The 16627-nt window shown below is 40.8% G+C and overlaps 1 protein-coding gene across 1 annotated transcript in view; it reads left to right on the plus strand.

Annotated features, from left to right (window-relative positions):
- FSHR (follicle stimulating hormone receptor) overlaps nt 1-13509 on the plus strand; it is a gene marked incomplete at both ends in the record, with an annotated part of 78411 nt that extends 64902 nt beyond the window's left edge. Inside the window, 4 exons of the mRNA XM_083858561.1 lie at nt 1228-1296; nt 1407-1481; nt 6310-6495; nt 12282-13509. Of these exons, the coding sequence (XP_083714687.1) occupies nt 1228-1296; nt 1407-1481; nt 6310-6495; nt 12282-13509 (1558 nt within the window). The remainder of the gene's footprint in view (nt 1-1227; nt 1297-1406; nt 1482-6309; nt 6496-12281) is intronic.
- Between the last annotated feature and the right edge of the window lie 3118 nt (nt 13510-16627).

Here is a 16627-nt window from a genome sequence, read left to right on the forward strand (position 1 = left end):
CTGGCAGCTACAAATTTACAAGATCAATGTAATATAATAAATGTTTCAAATGCTGTAAGCAGGGATCTGTCTCTCCTCCATGCCTGCTCACTCATGTCTAATAGTGCTGGCAAGTGAAGGGGACGGTGACAGTTCTCCTGATCCAGCCTGACAGACATTACAGACACAGAGCTCTGTGCATCTGCCTGTCATGGTCAAAAGAGCAACCCTTTCAACCAGACCCATGACTGATTTCCATGCTGACCTTAGCTCACCACCTCAGACCTCAGATAAGTGGGTCACTTGCATGCTCAGCTTTCAAAGTGAATTAGAAAAGAGTCCAGGTTTGCTGACAGTTTAATTAAATCAGGCCATTTTTGCCATCAATCAGACCTGTCATTGCCTGTTGGAGAGGGCGTGAGCTGCAAAGTGACGTTTAAGGCGAGATGAAAGATTGCACCATAAAGATGATAAATATAACTGACCTAAATGTAAATTTTTAGGACCACAAAGGGACAGAGGGAAGGTCGTTAAACGTTAATTAGGTAATGCACCAGAGTAAAAACTTGGCAGAGAGCCCCAGGAGCTCCAATTGCCAGGTTCACTGCCTGTGTCTCCTACTGGGGAAAGGAGCCTGGGGAGGTAGGACTGGGCAGCAGAGCAGACGAGGAGTGTAATTTGTCAAGGCAGCAGTGTAGGAGGAATCACCTGCTTTCTGGGCAGTTTGGCTGCCCCCTCCTGCCCTCCTGCCTGGCTCAGTGACTATCAGCCCCCCTCCTCCACCTGCCTGGCTGTGGATGTGAGCCCATGGCTCACAGCAGGCTTTTTCCCTAATAACCGACAAAGACGAAGCCGTGGCCCAGCGTTTCAAAAGCATCTTGCTAAGAGTAAAACTGAGTGGCACTGACAGCACCAACAGGACAGACCTCGGTCTCCCTGGCTCTTCTTCTGCCTTCCCAGTGAGCCATGAGCAGTGCCAGCATCTTCAGCAGCTCTGCCCTTACCTCAGGAACTTACTCCAGCTGCCATCTCTGATGGTAGCACTCATCTACCCTATTCACATCTGCCCCCTCCAAAGCCTTCCTCCAATTATTTACAAGGATCTTACACGATGGGATTTGTAGAAATTTCACCATTTCAATGTCCATTTAATAATATTGTTTGTTTGAGATTCCCTTTTTTAAATTGCATACATTTTTGTCATGAAGCATAAAGAACACAACTCTCTTTTCTTTTTTTCTGTTGCAGATGGCTCAATAAAAATGGAATTCAGGACATTGAGAATCATGCATTTAATGGAACATACCTGGATGAGCTGTAACTATTTCTGTTGTTTGCAATTCTGAAAAATGAAGATAGTAACTTCTGCACATTTTTTTTTCTTTTTAGTCTCAGATTGTTTCAGCATAAAATATTGTGTTTTTCAGAAATCTAAGTGATAATCACAACCTAGAAAAATTACCAAATGAGGTCTTCCAGGGAGCCAATGGACCCGTTGTTTTGTAAGTAGTATTTGGAAAACATTTTTCTCATTATTGACTCCTTAGAAAAGGTCAGAGAAGAACATATGAATGCTAGTCTGGATTTCAACATCCTGCAAACCTTGGAGTTCAAGACCAGAGGTCAAGTTCTGAATAAAAAAAAGGAAGCCATAACTAAAATTTCAGTCTAAAATTTTATTTTCATTTTGTCCTCAAGATTTTGAGAGCATTAGATCCAGGAGAGATTTAGATCCAGGTTCCTCTCCACAGTTTATTAAACTGTGCAAGAAAGGAGTCATTCTGCTTTGTTTTTTCCTCTAGAAAGAAAATGCTTTTAATTTTCTGTTTGAGCAAAATCAAGACCGAGTGAGTGGTTCTTAGTGCTGAAATCTGAATTACTTGCCACTGAAGATCTGCAGCTTAATTCTGAAGCAAAATTCCCATTTTGTGGGGATGGGGATTGGGATAGGTATGAGATACATCCCACACAGTTCCAGCAGGATGTTCTTGGTGGGTGAGGAGTTGGCAATCGAGAACTCAGCAGTAGAAAATTCGGCAGAGGGATGCTCATGGATCTCAGCCACCATTACCTCAAGCCACAGTTTGGGTCCAAAAATATATGAGTTTGCACAGCTGCCTGTGTTTCTTAGCACAAGCCACCACATGTAAGGGCTGCAAGAGAGATGTAGGATTCCTTCTCTGTCTCACTGATTCATCGGGACCTTTCTCTCTTTGCATCTACCCTGGTTGTCCAGAGAGGGCTAAAAGTGACCCTGAATGAGTGAGAAGAGTCATTGGAGCCACTGGAAGATTTTACACAGATGCTAGAGTGGTTATAAATCTGGAAAAAAAGGAAAAAAAATGTCTGATTAACCTTGAGTTGAGTCTAGTGCTCTTTTGAAGGCTTTATTTTCTACTGTGCGATGGTCAATGCACCTCTGATATAAAGATCTGGGTTTACTGCATTCTGTTCCACTTCCATTGTTTCTTCAAAGAATCTTTTTTTGGAAAAGACTGACACTGGAGCATCTTTTCATCAGTAATATCATAGGTGTTACATTGGGAAATCATTGTTTCCTGTAGCGGAAAGTAAATGCATTTTCTTTGCAAGCTGTTCTTGATACAATCATATTCTGGAGGTTTATCAAATTGATTTGCCTGTAGTTGAGATTCATTTGATAGTTCAATTTCTAACACTGAGTTATTTGTGTAAAAAGTTTTCTGTTCCATTACCAATACATCCACTATTCTGTGGATGGGAAATTACCTTTTTATCCTGGATGGGATCATGAAAGAAGAGCCTTCTTACCCATCCATCACTGTAGTGTACACCAGGGATGTGCTTTCACTTGTGGAAATGATTGACCCATAATCATATCTTTGCTGGGACAAATCATATTTTTGCTGTTGCTGCAATCAAATCCATGTTCCAGACTGCAGTGTTTTAATACAATGAACATCAAGGTGGTTTAACTCCTGATCTTCCTGAACCAGAGTCAATTAATGCCAACTTCTATTTTATAATTAATCATACTAAAGTAAAGTGAAAGAAAGACAAACACAAATAGCACCAATCATAGGCCTTGTACAGGCTACAGAGTTTCACAAATAAATTCCTCTCTCAGACTTACAGCTCTTGGCTGAGTTAGAATCTCTCTTTGGGAAAGACATCAAATTTTGAGTTAAAGGATTTTGGCATTGACAGTAGGCCAGTAAATCAAATAGCTAATAAATACAACTGTACATATTCCTTCTATACAGATATGTACCCTGTTTCCAATTTAGAGTTTCAATTTTCAGTTGCACCGCTTCATTTAATTGTCTGGTGCTCCTCTCAGAGCTGTAGTGGGTTGCACCAGCCTTTGCTGGTGTCCACAGTTCTCTGGCTGTGTCCTGACTCAATGAAGGGCTCAATGTATGGCTGTGGCCCATCCCACCCTTGCAATTTGTCTTCCTTGGTAATCCCACATATGGAGGCTGCAGGAGAGCTCCAATAGATCCCCAGCTCAACAGCTGAGTCCCTGAAGCGCAGCCAGAGATCAGTTTAGATAAAAGTACAAAGAAAGTTTTTCTCCCCAATCCATATACCTTGCACTGACTTCTGCTCCAGGAGCTATTTTTTGCCATTTCTGTAGGTACCTTTCAGACCTCATCAGCTGGTCAGTACTTTTCCTAATCCAACAGGAGCTCCCAGGGGGAAAGGGAAGTGATTGGAAGAGAAGGTAGATTCATTTTGCTGTTCCTGCACTGGCTGCTGTCAAGGCTGATGACTCACAGCCAAGCAACGACAACACAAGAACCCATATTTCAATTGCTGATTCCTTCTGGTTTGATTTCCTACTGTCACTTTATAATCTTGTTCATCAGGCTTATTTAACTTATCAAGCCTCCAACTAGAGCACAGCACCCCAAAGAACCTCTGCTCTGAGGCGTTTGTATGTGGTAACTCAGTGGAGTAATTTATTAAATCACCTGCACAATGTCTGTGTTTGCTTTTTGGGGCTTGTCAGTGGTGTATCCATAGCTATCCCTCACAGACATGCTGAAAAAACCCCACAGGGGTATGCCATGCACTTTCCCTAACTCCATTCTATTTATGTGTGATAATTGGCATGAAAAGAAAAGTTTCTTTAATAAGAAGAATTTATTTTTTTTGTGGAAAAAATATTTAATATCTTTGAACCTATTTGGAGATGATGAAAGATTCAGTAAACTTTTGGATATTTTTAAGTGCTGTTCCTATTCATAATTGTTTGTTTCCACACAGTGTAATAACAGTTTGGACTCAGTAATGATTTTTAGCTAAAAAGCCAAAGAAAACATTTTCTGTGCTCTTGTTCAGAACTATGAAGTTACACATTCTCTTAATGATGCCATGAGTGATGCTGCCTGTGGATTTAAGCAGAAACATGCTGTTTAGTTTTTGACTCATGAGCATATACTCTGGGTGACAGTTTTCATTAGGCAGAGCACTGAGGGCAGTAGTCAGCACAAGTGAAAATTGAGGCTGCTCATTGCAATCTAATTACCTCTTCAAGCATCCAAGCTAGAAATCAATAGCCTAACATTTTTCATTGGCTGCTGGGTTGAGCTCCTGTAGAAACAGGCCCAGGACCTCAGGACCTCTTCTGTGAGAGGTGTGGCTTCTCTCAGCCTGCCCTGCAGAAGTTCATAGCACTTTGGAGTACAAAAGTCTGTCTCCCAGTAAAAGACACGGTCCCAGGTTCGGGCAGCAGAGTGGAGTTTGTGTTTGCTCCTCTGCTGCCACAGCCCATTATCCAGTTGTTGAAGGTGGCACATTCCTTCAGAGCCTGGATGTAAAGCCTCAACTCTGGACACAGCATGGACACAGAAATCATCTTTACCAATTTTCCAAGCTGCTTTACCATCTGCCTATTAATTTCTTAGGCTTGGCTGGGGCTCAAGCAGAGCCTTTTCCTGGTATCAATTTTGGTTTCTAGAACAGAGAACAGAGGTGAAAATGTGTGTGTGGTACACAGGAACTGTCTAAACTTTATTACATGCTGCTAAAAGCTGGTCTCCCCCACACAGAGCACCACTCTGCTGTATTAATACTATAATAAAAACAATTTGTGCATGTTGGGTGATAGAGATCAAATAACATGTTCTGACATCACACTGTCATAGATGAATTGGAAACTGTACCTTCAAGGGGGCATGGAGAAAACCACAAATATTGTCAGTCTAATTCCTTGATTAGGGAGAAATCTTTTCTTTTCTTGGAGAATAAGGAGCAGAGCAGCCTCAGCAAACACTGCATCCTGGATCAGTCTCAGGCTGTGAGAGCACAGGGCTTAAAGGAAGAAGGGTGATTTGGTGCAGTTCACTTTTACCTTTGCTCTTCAGAGAAAGGAGTTGATCTCAGGCTGTCATGATCTGAGGGACATGGTTTGTGTCCCAGTAAGGGAAATGCAGAGAAGTTTTGCCCTATCTGTTATAGTCTGGAGCTATGGGGATGGATCCCAAGTACCTCTTAGCCTGGAGATGGAGCACCTTGGTCCTTCTTCCCTGTCTTCAGTTGCATGGCACAAGTCAAGACTAAGCGTTTGCAGAACATATTTCCTTTTAAAAGCCCCTGCAATGCTCCCCTTAGTACACACATGGCTGCTGATTCCATTGCTGCCTCTGATAGCCTGTCCCACAGTAACTGCCTTCTGTATAAACACATCTCTCCCAACCTCCTGCAGTCATGCCCCTTTCCTTGCTTCAATCTGTGTTATATTTGTTCTCTAAACCTCCGAGGTTTTGTTGAGATATTTTTGTTCCTAACAGCCTGAACAATGCCACCCCTGTCTCTCTTTAATCTGTTTTTCTTCCTAATGAGTACAAAATCTGATATCCCCAACCTGTCTTCACATCTGTACCCACATGTGAGCTTCTCTCTTTGTGTTTATTGCCTTTTCCACAGCAGCCTTCCCATGATGTGATGTTCATATAGCAAACTTCTATTGTGATTTCATCAGCCTTTTTTTTTGTTGTTTAACAGTATTCTGGGATGATTGCTGCAGTTAATGGCTATTTACTAAACCCAGCATCATATGGCAGTAATAGTTTATATGCCTGCTAATTTTTATCCAGAATATTATGGGATTTTTTTTCTTTTGTTCTCACACACTAACATCACTTGATTGTTGTTTGCAATGGATATTAGCTCAGTTTTCTGGAGGAACAGCTAATTTAGCACTGGATCATCTTTTCAGCATAGATTTCCAGCTGATCTCTTTCCAGTCTCTACTCTGAGAATGAGTAGAACAGTCTAAAACACATGTCCATTGTTGAGCAGAAGTAAATTTGCTTTTTACCAAGATGTTCATATGTTTTCTTAAAGGGATATTTCCAGCACGAAAATCAGTTTCCTGCCAAGTCATGGATTAGAATTCATTAAGAAGCTAAGAGCAAGGTCTACATACAATTTAAAAAAGCTTCCTGACTTAAGCAAATTTAGATCTTTGATTGAGGCAAACTTCACCTATCCTAGCCATTGCTGTGCATTTACAAGCTGGAAAAGACAAAAGTAAGTGACTTAATTTGTTTTTCTTTTTGGTGCTTTTCAGCAGTTGATAGTGAATTAAATAAAATTCCTCAAAAGGTGGATAGAAAAGGTCTCTTCAATGTAGGTAAGTAAATGGATGGAAATAAATGAATACACAATACATACAGGTGTATGCATGCTACACAGTGCACTGCCTCTCCATTGCAGGGAATTATTACATTTTGATAGACACAACTCTGCCCTGACCTGTCATAAATCCACCTTTCACTGGGACCAGTCTGGAGCCACACCAAAGACATTAAACAAAAAAACATTTGATAACTTTTTCAGAAGGTAACCGGAGAGGAGGCTGTGTTTGCAGAGAAGCTGGTCAACACTTGTTCATCAGTCCAGGAGAGCAACAGGATGACCGAGTGATCCCAAACTCTTATTTCAGAAAGCCTCATTGATGTTGGAGCTCTGCCCAGTCAAGCATCACAGACACATTATCTGTTCAGTTCATACTCACAGCAGTTTGGGACATGTTTTATGAGCAGATCCATCTCATACAAATCAACAGAGCAGGGTGGGAGGCTAAGGTGTCTTTTTAGACTCCAAAGGTAATTTTCCACGCTGATTTTAATTTTCCATTAGCAAGTTGTAGTGAGACTTTAGGTATCAGTGATTCCCATTAAGTATTTTCACCTCAATCATATGGTCTTAAAATGTTCACATTTAGTAGTTAATGAACCTCCTGAACCCATGCCACTGGAAAACATGAGGAACTACCTACGAAAACCCTTGTTATTGTTTGAAATTCTTCTTTTGCTGGATCTCCTGAAAGACTTTGACTTTGCCATGGCAGAAAAAACACTATGAATCATTGTTACAATTCAAGACATCATCTTCAGAAGTGACATAAAACTTCAAAGAAAAGTAAAACCATGCAGAGAAAGCATAAAATATTAATAGCTTCTATTTTAATACCCTTAATAGCCATTTATTTTGCTTTTAGGATTGTATTGTGTCCAGACAAAGGAAGATAACTAAGTTTGCTGATAGCTAATAAATATCATCTACATGTGTTTACAAAACTGTGTAAAGAGTGCAAGTGTTATGATGGAGACTGTACTGATAACAGAAGTGCCTGACAGAATCCATCCCCCATCACCCATTTTTGATCCAAAATGCTTAGTTTTCACTAGAACAGTTGATCCACAGGCGACGTTTTCACACACTTGTGCAGACACAGTGCCTGGTGGCTTCTAAGCAGAAATGGGTCCAGTCCTTCCAGAACTGGTGGCAAAGTGTTATTTTCCAATGAGTCCAGTGAAAGCATGTTTACTTCTGGGTCTGCACAGAAACATTGGTATCACTGTAATCCATATTTTTTAAGGTACTTGGCTTCTGCACTGCTTGGGCCGAATCAGGACCCAAATCCCAGAATCCACCCCTTAAAATAGGCAGCAGGACTTTTCAAAAACAAAGAGTTACTATTGAAGGAAAGCTACAGGAGGAAACAGTCCTGACCCTGTGGTAAACTCTCAGTATCTAGTCCCCTCACATGGGCTTTGAAGAATTTCCATGCCACACACTCCCCACACAGAACTGAAGTCCGCAGTACTCACTTCCCCCTCAGTACAGCCCTACTTTTGGAACCCCTTCCCTGGCTAGCAAGAAGGTAAGGAGAACATAACACAGCCCCTTCCACAGCCTGGGTAAGTGTGATTTTGCAAAGAAATGTCAAGAAAACAGTGAAGAGCTCACAGAGTCCCAGTGTGGATGTTCCAGGCTGGGCTGGAGCACCATGCCATGGTGGGGCTGCTTCTGAAGCAAGTCTGGTCACAACTGTACCACCCTGGTCAACAGAACGAAATTGAACATATTTATCCATGCCTTTAATAGTTACCAGAGGTATTTTCTACCAAACATTAAGCATAAATGCAAAATTATGAGAACATATTACTTAGATGAATCTTTCCTGTCAGCTTCTTTTTAACATAATTAAAAACTGTCATTTCTTTCATACAGTCATGTCTCTTGTACTGAAATTGGTGTGAAACTGAGATCCTTTCTCCTGATTAAAGAGAGAAAGTGGATGCATGTGTTTGGTTTGAAGACTGAAAGTATTACCATACACTTCAGCAGAGATTAGTCACACATACAGTAGCTACACCCTCTTTCATTTCAAAGCAGTTTTTGTGACAGCTGGCACAAGCTGCATGTGCACTGAAGGCTGCTCAGGCTGTTTAAAAGTTATTAATAGTTTGCATAGTGCTTGATCACTCAATGTGTAATACTCCTTTGGTAAGAGCTGTGCTTGGCTCAGAGCAGCAGGCACTGCTTTTGGTGGTGGGAGCCCTGGTGTGACCTGGCTTGTCGTGCCCCTTCACGGGAGACGGTCATTCCTTGTGGCCATTTGGCTCAAAAAATTCTTCCAGGTAGTCCAGGGAGTGTAAAAATGATGCCTCATCACCCCCAGAAGTGCATTTCTAAGAATCACAGTAGCAGCTGGTGTTCACGTGGGAACTTTGGGAAGGAATTACAATAGGGATGTGAGGCCCCTTTCTGGCCCATTCATATTTGATTTCCCCTTTTTGAGACTTTTGCAGCACTCAAAGCCCTAGACAAAATAAGTTACCATTGTGGATCATGCTCAATCACCTCTCCAAAAACTCTCTGCAGCAGCAAACAGTTGCTCTTGTGATAATGGAAAGCTTAAACCTGTTACAGCAACAGTGCTTTCTAAGTTTTGGAGGATACCACATCAAGTACAGCTCTGCCAGTCTGAGACACACGTTAAAACATAAGACAGTTTTGATGTTTTTCTCATTCAAATAAGGATTATATGCTAAATATTGATCTGTAGTTCGATCACACTGGGATATTGTGGTGCTGCCCTAAGAGAAGGTAAAAGCTGCACTCTTGAGACAAGTCTGGCACAGTATGTTGAACTCCTCTCACGTTTTTCTGTGACTGGAATATAATATCCTTGAAGTGTGGATAGGGCAGGGGCCGGATGTTAAAACCCTCAACTTGACACAGACCATTATGAACTTCAGCACAATTTTGGCTTTCTTTGACATAAAGATCACCCTCTGCCCAAAAGAATGGCATTGATATGACTCTGTCCTAACACTTGATCGTTATTCTTTGGAGGAGCTGTCACTTGAAATCCTGCTTTTTCAAAAAATGTGGCAGCATCACGAATGGTGTTTGGGCCTAGTCTCACAAGAACATATTATCAGTTTCTCACAACTCACTTAATGGCACTTTTTTGGTGAGGATGATTGGTTTGAGATAGGACTGATTACAGAACATAGGTCAAGACTATTTATTCTGCTGAGAGTGTTTTTCAGCACACAAGATCCTGCTGCCACCAGATCCAGACGAGGCACATAAAATAACAAATAACAACTTGTAGAAAGGTAGTAATTTTTGTTTATTTTTGTCAGAGCACTCTGCCAATTTCAGTTTTGTTCTCTAAGTTGCCCTGTCTCCGGTTTATTTTTCTAGTTTATTTGAGCAAAATAATGTTAAACAGTAAGAAAAGTTTACAAAGAGGGAATAAATTAACTGTATTATGACACCCACAGTCTCAACAGCAAGCAAGAAACACATCCCTTGGCAAATAATGTTTTAACCTGTTGCTCTGAGTGCACTGCACAGCCCAAAGGGTGAGAAAAACAGGGCAAAGATATGACAAGGATCAGTGTCAGAGGATGGCTCTTCCTTCTGTTGGGAGTTTCATCTTACCTGCTCCCAATACAGGGAACCAACAACACACTCATTGTTACCCTTCCTTGGAGCAAACACCAGTTCCTTGGGACTCTGGTTTTATTTGGGACACTGGCTGTAAACATAAAGCAAGAATTAATGAATTGTAATAATCAGAAATACTTAATTGTCCTTACATAGCACTCTTGCCTGGGTATATATTTTGGTCCAGGCAGTACCTCCAAAAAATTTAGAAAAAGTCTATTTTTACCTCATGCTGAGAAATGATTGGCTACAAACATTTCCCTCAGTTCATTTTCAAAGAACCACCAATTGCTGTAGCTTTCAGTGCCCCCAAGTGCCTGTTGCACTAAAAAATGAGGGACTTTTTCTCCTGTTATTGCTCCTTGGAAGCCTATATTCCCGTTCAGCCAGAGAACTGTTGATATATTGATCAATACTCTGGACCCTTCACTCATCCTTATGCGAGTAGAACACAGGAGAGCAAAATGTAATGCCTTGTTATTGCTACCGTGACCTTCATAGTGCATATTTGACCTCAGGGAAAATCAGTTTTCTGACTCGGTTGACAGGCAAGATAAAAAATATTGATAATAGTAGAGGATGTTCAGAATCTCATAGGAAATGTCCCTCACCTTCTGGTGCTGGACCTTCATTAGTTTTCCTTTCTTGCAGACCCTTTAAACTCAATTTTCGGAAGATGTAGTGAGTGCAGAAAGTCAAAGGGTAAAATTAGGTTACAAAGAAGAATTCTCCCTTTTAGGCTGCTACCAGTTGTTCAAAATTTTAACAGTACTTGTCTAGAGAGCTCTTCTCTCAACTGTACTCAGAGTCAGGATGGAAGATAAGCTGGGGTCCTGTCCTAGAAATTACACACCTAAACTGCAGTCTGGGTTGTAGCTGAATGTAGGCAGAGCTAAACTAGGTTGCTTTTACGACAAAATGTCAACTGGTTTATTCCATGACTGAGATTAGGTCTGTATCCAAAAAGGTGGATGCAAGTTCATGGGACAGCCAAATTCTAAGGCAGCCAAAGAGTTGTTGTAAAAACTCACCATTCATTTCATGTTTATACTTGATATTTCTTGATATTTACAATCTCATTGGAGTTGATCATCTTTCTATCATCTCAGGCAAAATATTTGTTTTTTTCTGTAGGTCTAGGCATGGAGAAGGGCATAGAGATAATACTCTATAAAATAAAGCCAAACACAATACTATCAAAAAATGTTAATATTTACCTGTACTACTAAAAATTCTTAAAATGTTTAAAAAATACTTTCTGACAGAAACAAAAGTAACTACTCTTTCCATGAAAACATTTGGTTTGATTTGGTTTGATTTGATTTTGCTTCACTTCACCTGATTTGTAATCCACTTCTTTTAAAAAACAGTTTCTAAGCAAAATGGTCTCATATTCCTGGTGTTTCTGTTGGCATCTGTCATCTAGAGATTATCAGGAATCCTGCATGAATTTATTTGTGCTATTTACTTGTGTTACTGGCTAGTCACTATCATTATATGAGGTACTAAAAATGAACAGCACAAAATGGAGTTATGTGCCCTGACAGAGTTACAAGACAGTGGTGATCAAAACCTTTAGGAAAAAGGGAATTTGAGAATAACTCTAAGAGACAGTAGCCATTATTGTGGTTATACAGACTCCTTATGAGCACAGCTGACTTGACTTATTCCTCAAAGCTCAGTCTTACATTGGTGTTCCTTGTCATGGATTTCCCCCATGCACAAATCAGCTTGTCACTCACAGCTTAGGTGAGAAATTTGTTTCAGATGAGGGAGACTTCTTACAGAGTGTGTTATCCAGGTGGATAACTGCATCGTGAGCACTAGGCAAATATTGGGTTTTCTATTCCCATGCAGTTTATGATGTTTCCAAGTCATTATCATGTTCTTCTAGTATTTTATAAACAGGGACCAACTGCACTATTAATTTCAGGCTCCAGGGTAATCTATATAATCAGCTAACCAGAAAAACTGAGCTGTTGAATGAAAACTGGATGATTTTGTGTTGGTTTTTTGCCTCATACTGTGTCTCTTATGTTCCAACTCTGCTCTTTTTACAATTTCAGGACCGAATTACATCCAATATGTAGCATATCTCAGGTGAAGCAAGACTTTGAGGAGAATCCTGGCAAAAAACTATGGAGAAGGTCTGCAGCTGAAGATTATATTTCCAACTATGGCATAGGATTTGACCCAGCAGAGAATGAATTTGACTATGGTTTATGCAATGAAGTAGTTAATGTAGCCTGCTCTCCTAAACCCGATGCTTTCAACCCATGTGAAGACATTATGGGATACAACATTCTGAGAGTCCTGATATGGTTCATCAACATTTTAGCTATTACTGGAAACACTGTTGTCCTCATTATTTTAATAAGCAGTCAATACAAACTCACAGTTCCTCGTTTTCTAATGTGCAATCTTGCCTTTGCAGACCTCTGCATAGGGATCTACCTGCTGTTTATTGCCTCTGTAGACATCCAGACCAAAAGCCAGTACTACAACTACGCCATAGACTGGCAGACCGGGGCAGGATGCAACGCTGCAGGATTTTTCACAGTGTTTGCCAGTGAACTCTCAGTGTACACGCTGACAGTGATCACCCTGGAGCGCTGGCACACCATCACTTATGCCATGCAGCTGCACCACAAGGTGCGCCTGCGCCACGCCGTCACCATCATGGTGTTCGGCTGGGTGTTCGCTTTCACAGTAGCACTCCTCCCCATATTTGGGGTCAGCAGCTACATGAAGGTCAGCATCTGTCTGCCCATGGATATAGAAACACCATTTGCCCAGGCTTACGTTATATTTCTGTTAGTGCTGAATGTCCTCGCCTTTGTCGTTATCTGTGTCTGCTACACCTGCATCTACTTCACTGTGCGAAACCCCAACGTCATCTCCTCCAACAGCGACACCAAGATCGCCAAGCGCATGGCCATACTGATCTTCACCGACTTCCTCTGCATGGCACCCATATCTTTCTTTGCCATATCAGCCTCACTCAAGGTTCCTCTCATCACAGTGTCCAATTCCAAGATCCTCCTGGTTTTGTTTTACCCCATCAACTCCTGTGCTAACCCTTTCCTCTATGCCATTTTCACAAAGAATTTCCGCAGGGATTTCTTCATTCTCTTGAGCAAGTTTGGTTGCTGTGAAATGCAAGCCCAGATTTACAGAACAGAGATCTCCTCATCTGCTCATACTTTCCACACAAGAAATGGCCATTGCCCTACTGCATCAAAAAACGGTGATGGCACTATTTATTCTTTGGTTCCCCTGAACCACTTGAACTGAGACACTGGCATAAATTTGTGTCTGAAGCAGTGTGCTAATCACTTGCAAGTATGTGAATTTTAATAATGACTTCAGCATAACAAGAAAACTTATGTTTTATGCAAAAAAAAAAAAAAATTCCAATTTCCTATTTTTGTTCAATGAACAACCATCAGAGATGACACATCATCTTCATCAGTTCTTGAAGAACAAAGTGCCAAAGTCTTTGTGCAGAACTGTCTCAAGAAATAAATGAGATCATAAACTGGTATCTCCCACTATACAGGGAGAGATTCCCTTCATTCTAGGGAGATGTTCATTGCTTATTGAGAATTAAGTAGTGGTTATGTACAGTTTCAAAAAATACGTAGCATTGATTTCTTTTCCTGTGAATTGTGTTATAACAATACAGATAATTAGCTTTTTCCATTAATTGTTTCTCCTGGGGTTACAGGAGACAGAAGGCCAATTTAAGCCCTCCTCCAGCACAGGCTTGGGAGGAATATCTTGTGATGTTTCCATTTCTGTTGAGCACAGCAGGGAGGCAGGAGGCATCTCCAGCTATGCTGGATCTTCACTGTTCCAAACTGTGTGCATTTGCCTTACTCGTCACAGAAGTGTCACTTTGGGTGGTATTTGTGTTGGTTTAGATTGGCAGGCTCAGAGAAACCTGTTGAGTCTGTGTTTGTATCACAGAGTTAGTTTGGTTTAGGGTTTGTTTTCAAGGCAAGAAAGAGCAAGAATGAGGGCGAGAGAAACCCCTCATAATAAAATGTGTGTCCTCTAATGTTTTCACAAGGTTGAATTAACTTGGATATGCCAGCATGGGCCAATGGGCTGCTCCATCAAGACATGTGAGGCAGGTTTGCCATACAACAGGATTTGTGTATTATACTGCCTGGGCTGCACAAAGAACAATGGATCTAGATGTGGCTTTTAAATCCCTGCACAAAAGTTCATGTGAAATCCTAATTTTTTGTATAGTCTTTTTAGGATTTCTCTTTCCCTTCTAAGAAAAAAAAAAGTCTTTTGCACACACATTATCACATGCTGGTCCAGATTGGAAGACGTGAAATAAATCATAAGCTGCATACATTGAAACAAGCAAACAACAACAACAAAAAGGCAAAAAGAAGAAAGAAAAAAATTTTAATCAAGATTTCCTGATTTTATGGGGGGTTTTACTAACATCTCAGTGAATGTATTGACTTTTTACATGATTTGAATATCTAATTTTTGCATGGTTCGTCATTCCAAATTGCAACAAAGATTCATGGATGGGTAGGGTTTTCTCATGCTGATTTTGTGTCTGTGTGTGGGTATGTGGGCATTAAGAAAACACCAGGAGAGCAGTCTGGGCTTCATTCCCATCTCACAAACAACTCACAGTTCTGCCCCATGAAATTATAAAAGCTTGGAGTCTTCATGGTTAAATGTGATGTGCTTTGAATGTTTCCTACCTACAGCTCATAAAATTTCAGTAGCAAATCTTGATGCTTCTGTCCATAATTTTGCCTGTCATCAGCTTCACATTTCAGCATCTGAATCGTATGTGAACAACAACAGGAGGCGATTATTCATTCAGTCCTAGCCAGGGAAGGAACTATCATCTCCCTAGTGCATAAAACAGGGGAGATCAAAGACAGTGCGTTTTGGCGGGGGAAATTTCATTACTCAACACAAGTAACACTCCCTCCATGATCCAGGAAAAGGAAGAATGAAAGAGAAAAGTGGGAAAGACACTTCATCTCTGGGAAGATCATCTGACTACACAGAGGAAACATTTTTTTTTCCACAAATGCTTTAAGTCATATACAGTGTGCTGGTGTGTAGCCATTAAAACCCATCCCAAGGGAAGTGACTGAACAATGATGTTACAAAAAGACAATCTAGTTTTATTTTTAAAGGGTCCCAAATCTATTATTTGGCTAAAAATGAGGGATGTGCTTTGGCAAATACTACCCCACTTTTGATGATAAATAGGGAAAATTATTGCAGTGTGTCATGTCACATTTTTTTGCCAGAGCTCCATCCATTTACCAGGAATGAGACCTGGCAGCTCAGGAAAGAACAGGCATAGTAGTCTAGAAGTCAGTCCCACAGATACATCAGGCACATGAGCTTGATACAGACTATCTACTTCATGCAAACCCATTGCCCAGGCATTTGCAGAATCAGAACACAGTTAAATATGGTTTTCTAATTAACATCCCTGAAAAGAGACCTCGCAGGGTTGTGTCTTGTAGCCAGAGGCAGACCAGGGCCCAAAGGACTGAGTCACCTAGCCCCTGGGACTTCCTCCAGAGGACACGAGTTGATATTTGAGGAGCAAGTAAAACCTCCAAAATTGGACACCTTGCCCCATGGAGAACATGTCATCCTGCCCACACAGGCTGCTCAGGAGCTCTGGTGGCAGCTCCAAATCTGAGAGATTGACTGTGCAGTTACCAAGACAAAATTCTCCCTCTTCTAGTCCTTAAATCGCCTCGGCTTTAGCTAGTCTTTTAATTTTAATTATCTTCCAAATTGTGAGGGACATTGTGGGACATGTGTCTTTCTCTGTGTGAGATATTGGTCTTTTTGTATCATATTTTTCAGTAGTGTTTTTATTTGAAGAAAGCAGTATAAGGAAAAAAAAAGCCTCAAGATATATTTTGTCCATGCTTGTAATGTACAAAAAAGCCTGCTGGTGTTTGGTGTGGATTTCCTCAGCTCCCGAACAACATTTATGTTGCAATCTCTAAACTATTTTACATTTCCCTTTCTGAAATCTATTTTAATAAAACCAATATCAAAACAGAGTGCCTTGAGAACAAGTGTGTGGCTAGAGATATGTTGACAAAGTATGCAATAAATGTTGTGCTGCTTATCTGGAGAGCTCCATTTATGCAGTGCAGCCCCCACAGTCAGGTCACTGTGACCTACGGATGAGAGACTCTGCAGAGAAAACCCTCCTGCAGCCTCCTGGAGAGTTAACAAAGCACAGAAAGGTGTGCTTGAAACCTCTTCAGCAAATAACACAGAAAGACTGACCTGTCTTTGTTTTAACAAATCTCTTGCATTAACCCATATTTCTTATGAAGTAAGATATTAACCATTGACAGAACCCAGACAGGCATATTTTTCCTCTTTAATTCAT

Source organism: Zosterops lateralis, assembly GCF_965231275.1.
Source record: "Zosterops lateralis genome assembly, chromosome: 3".
In the NCBI taxonomy this organism is placed as follows: Eukaryota; Metazoa; Chordata; class Aves; order Passeriformes; family Zosteropidae; genus Zosterops; species Zosterops lateralis.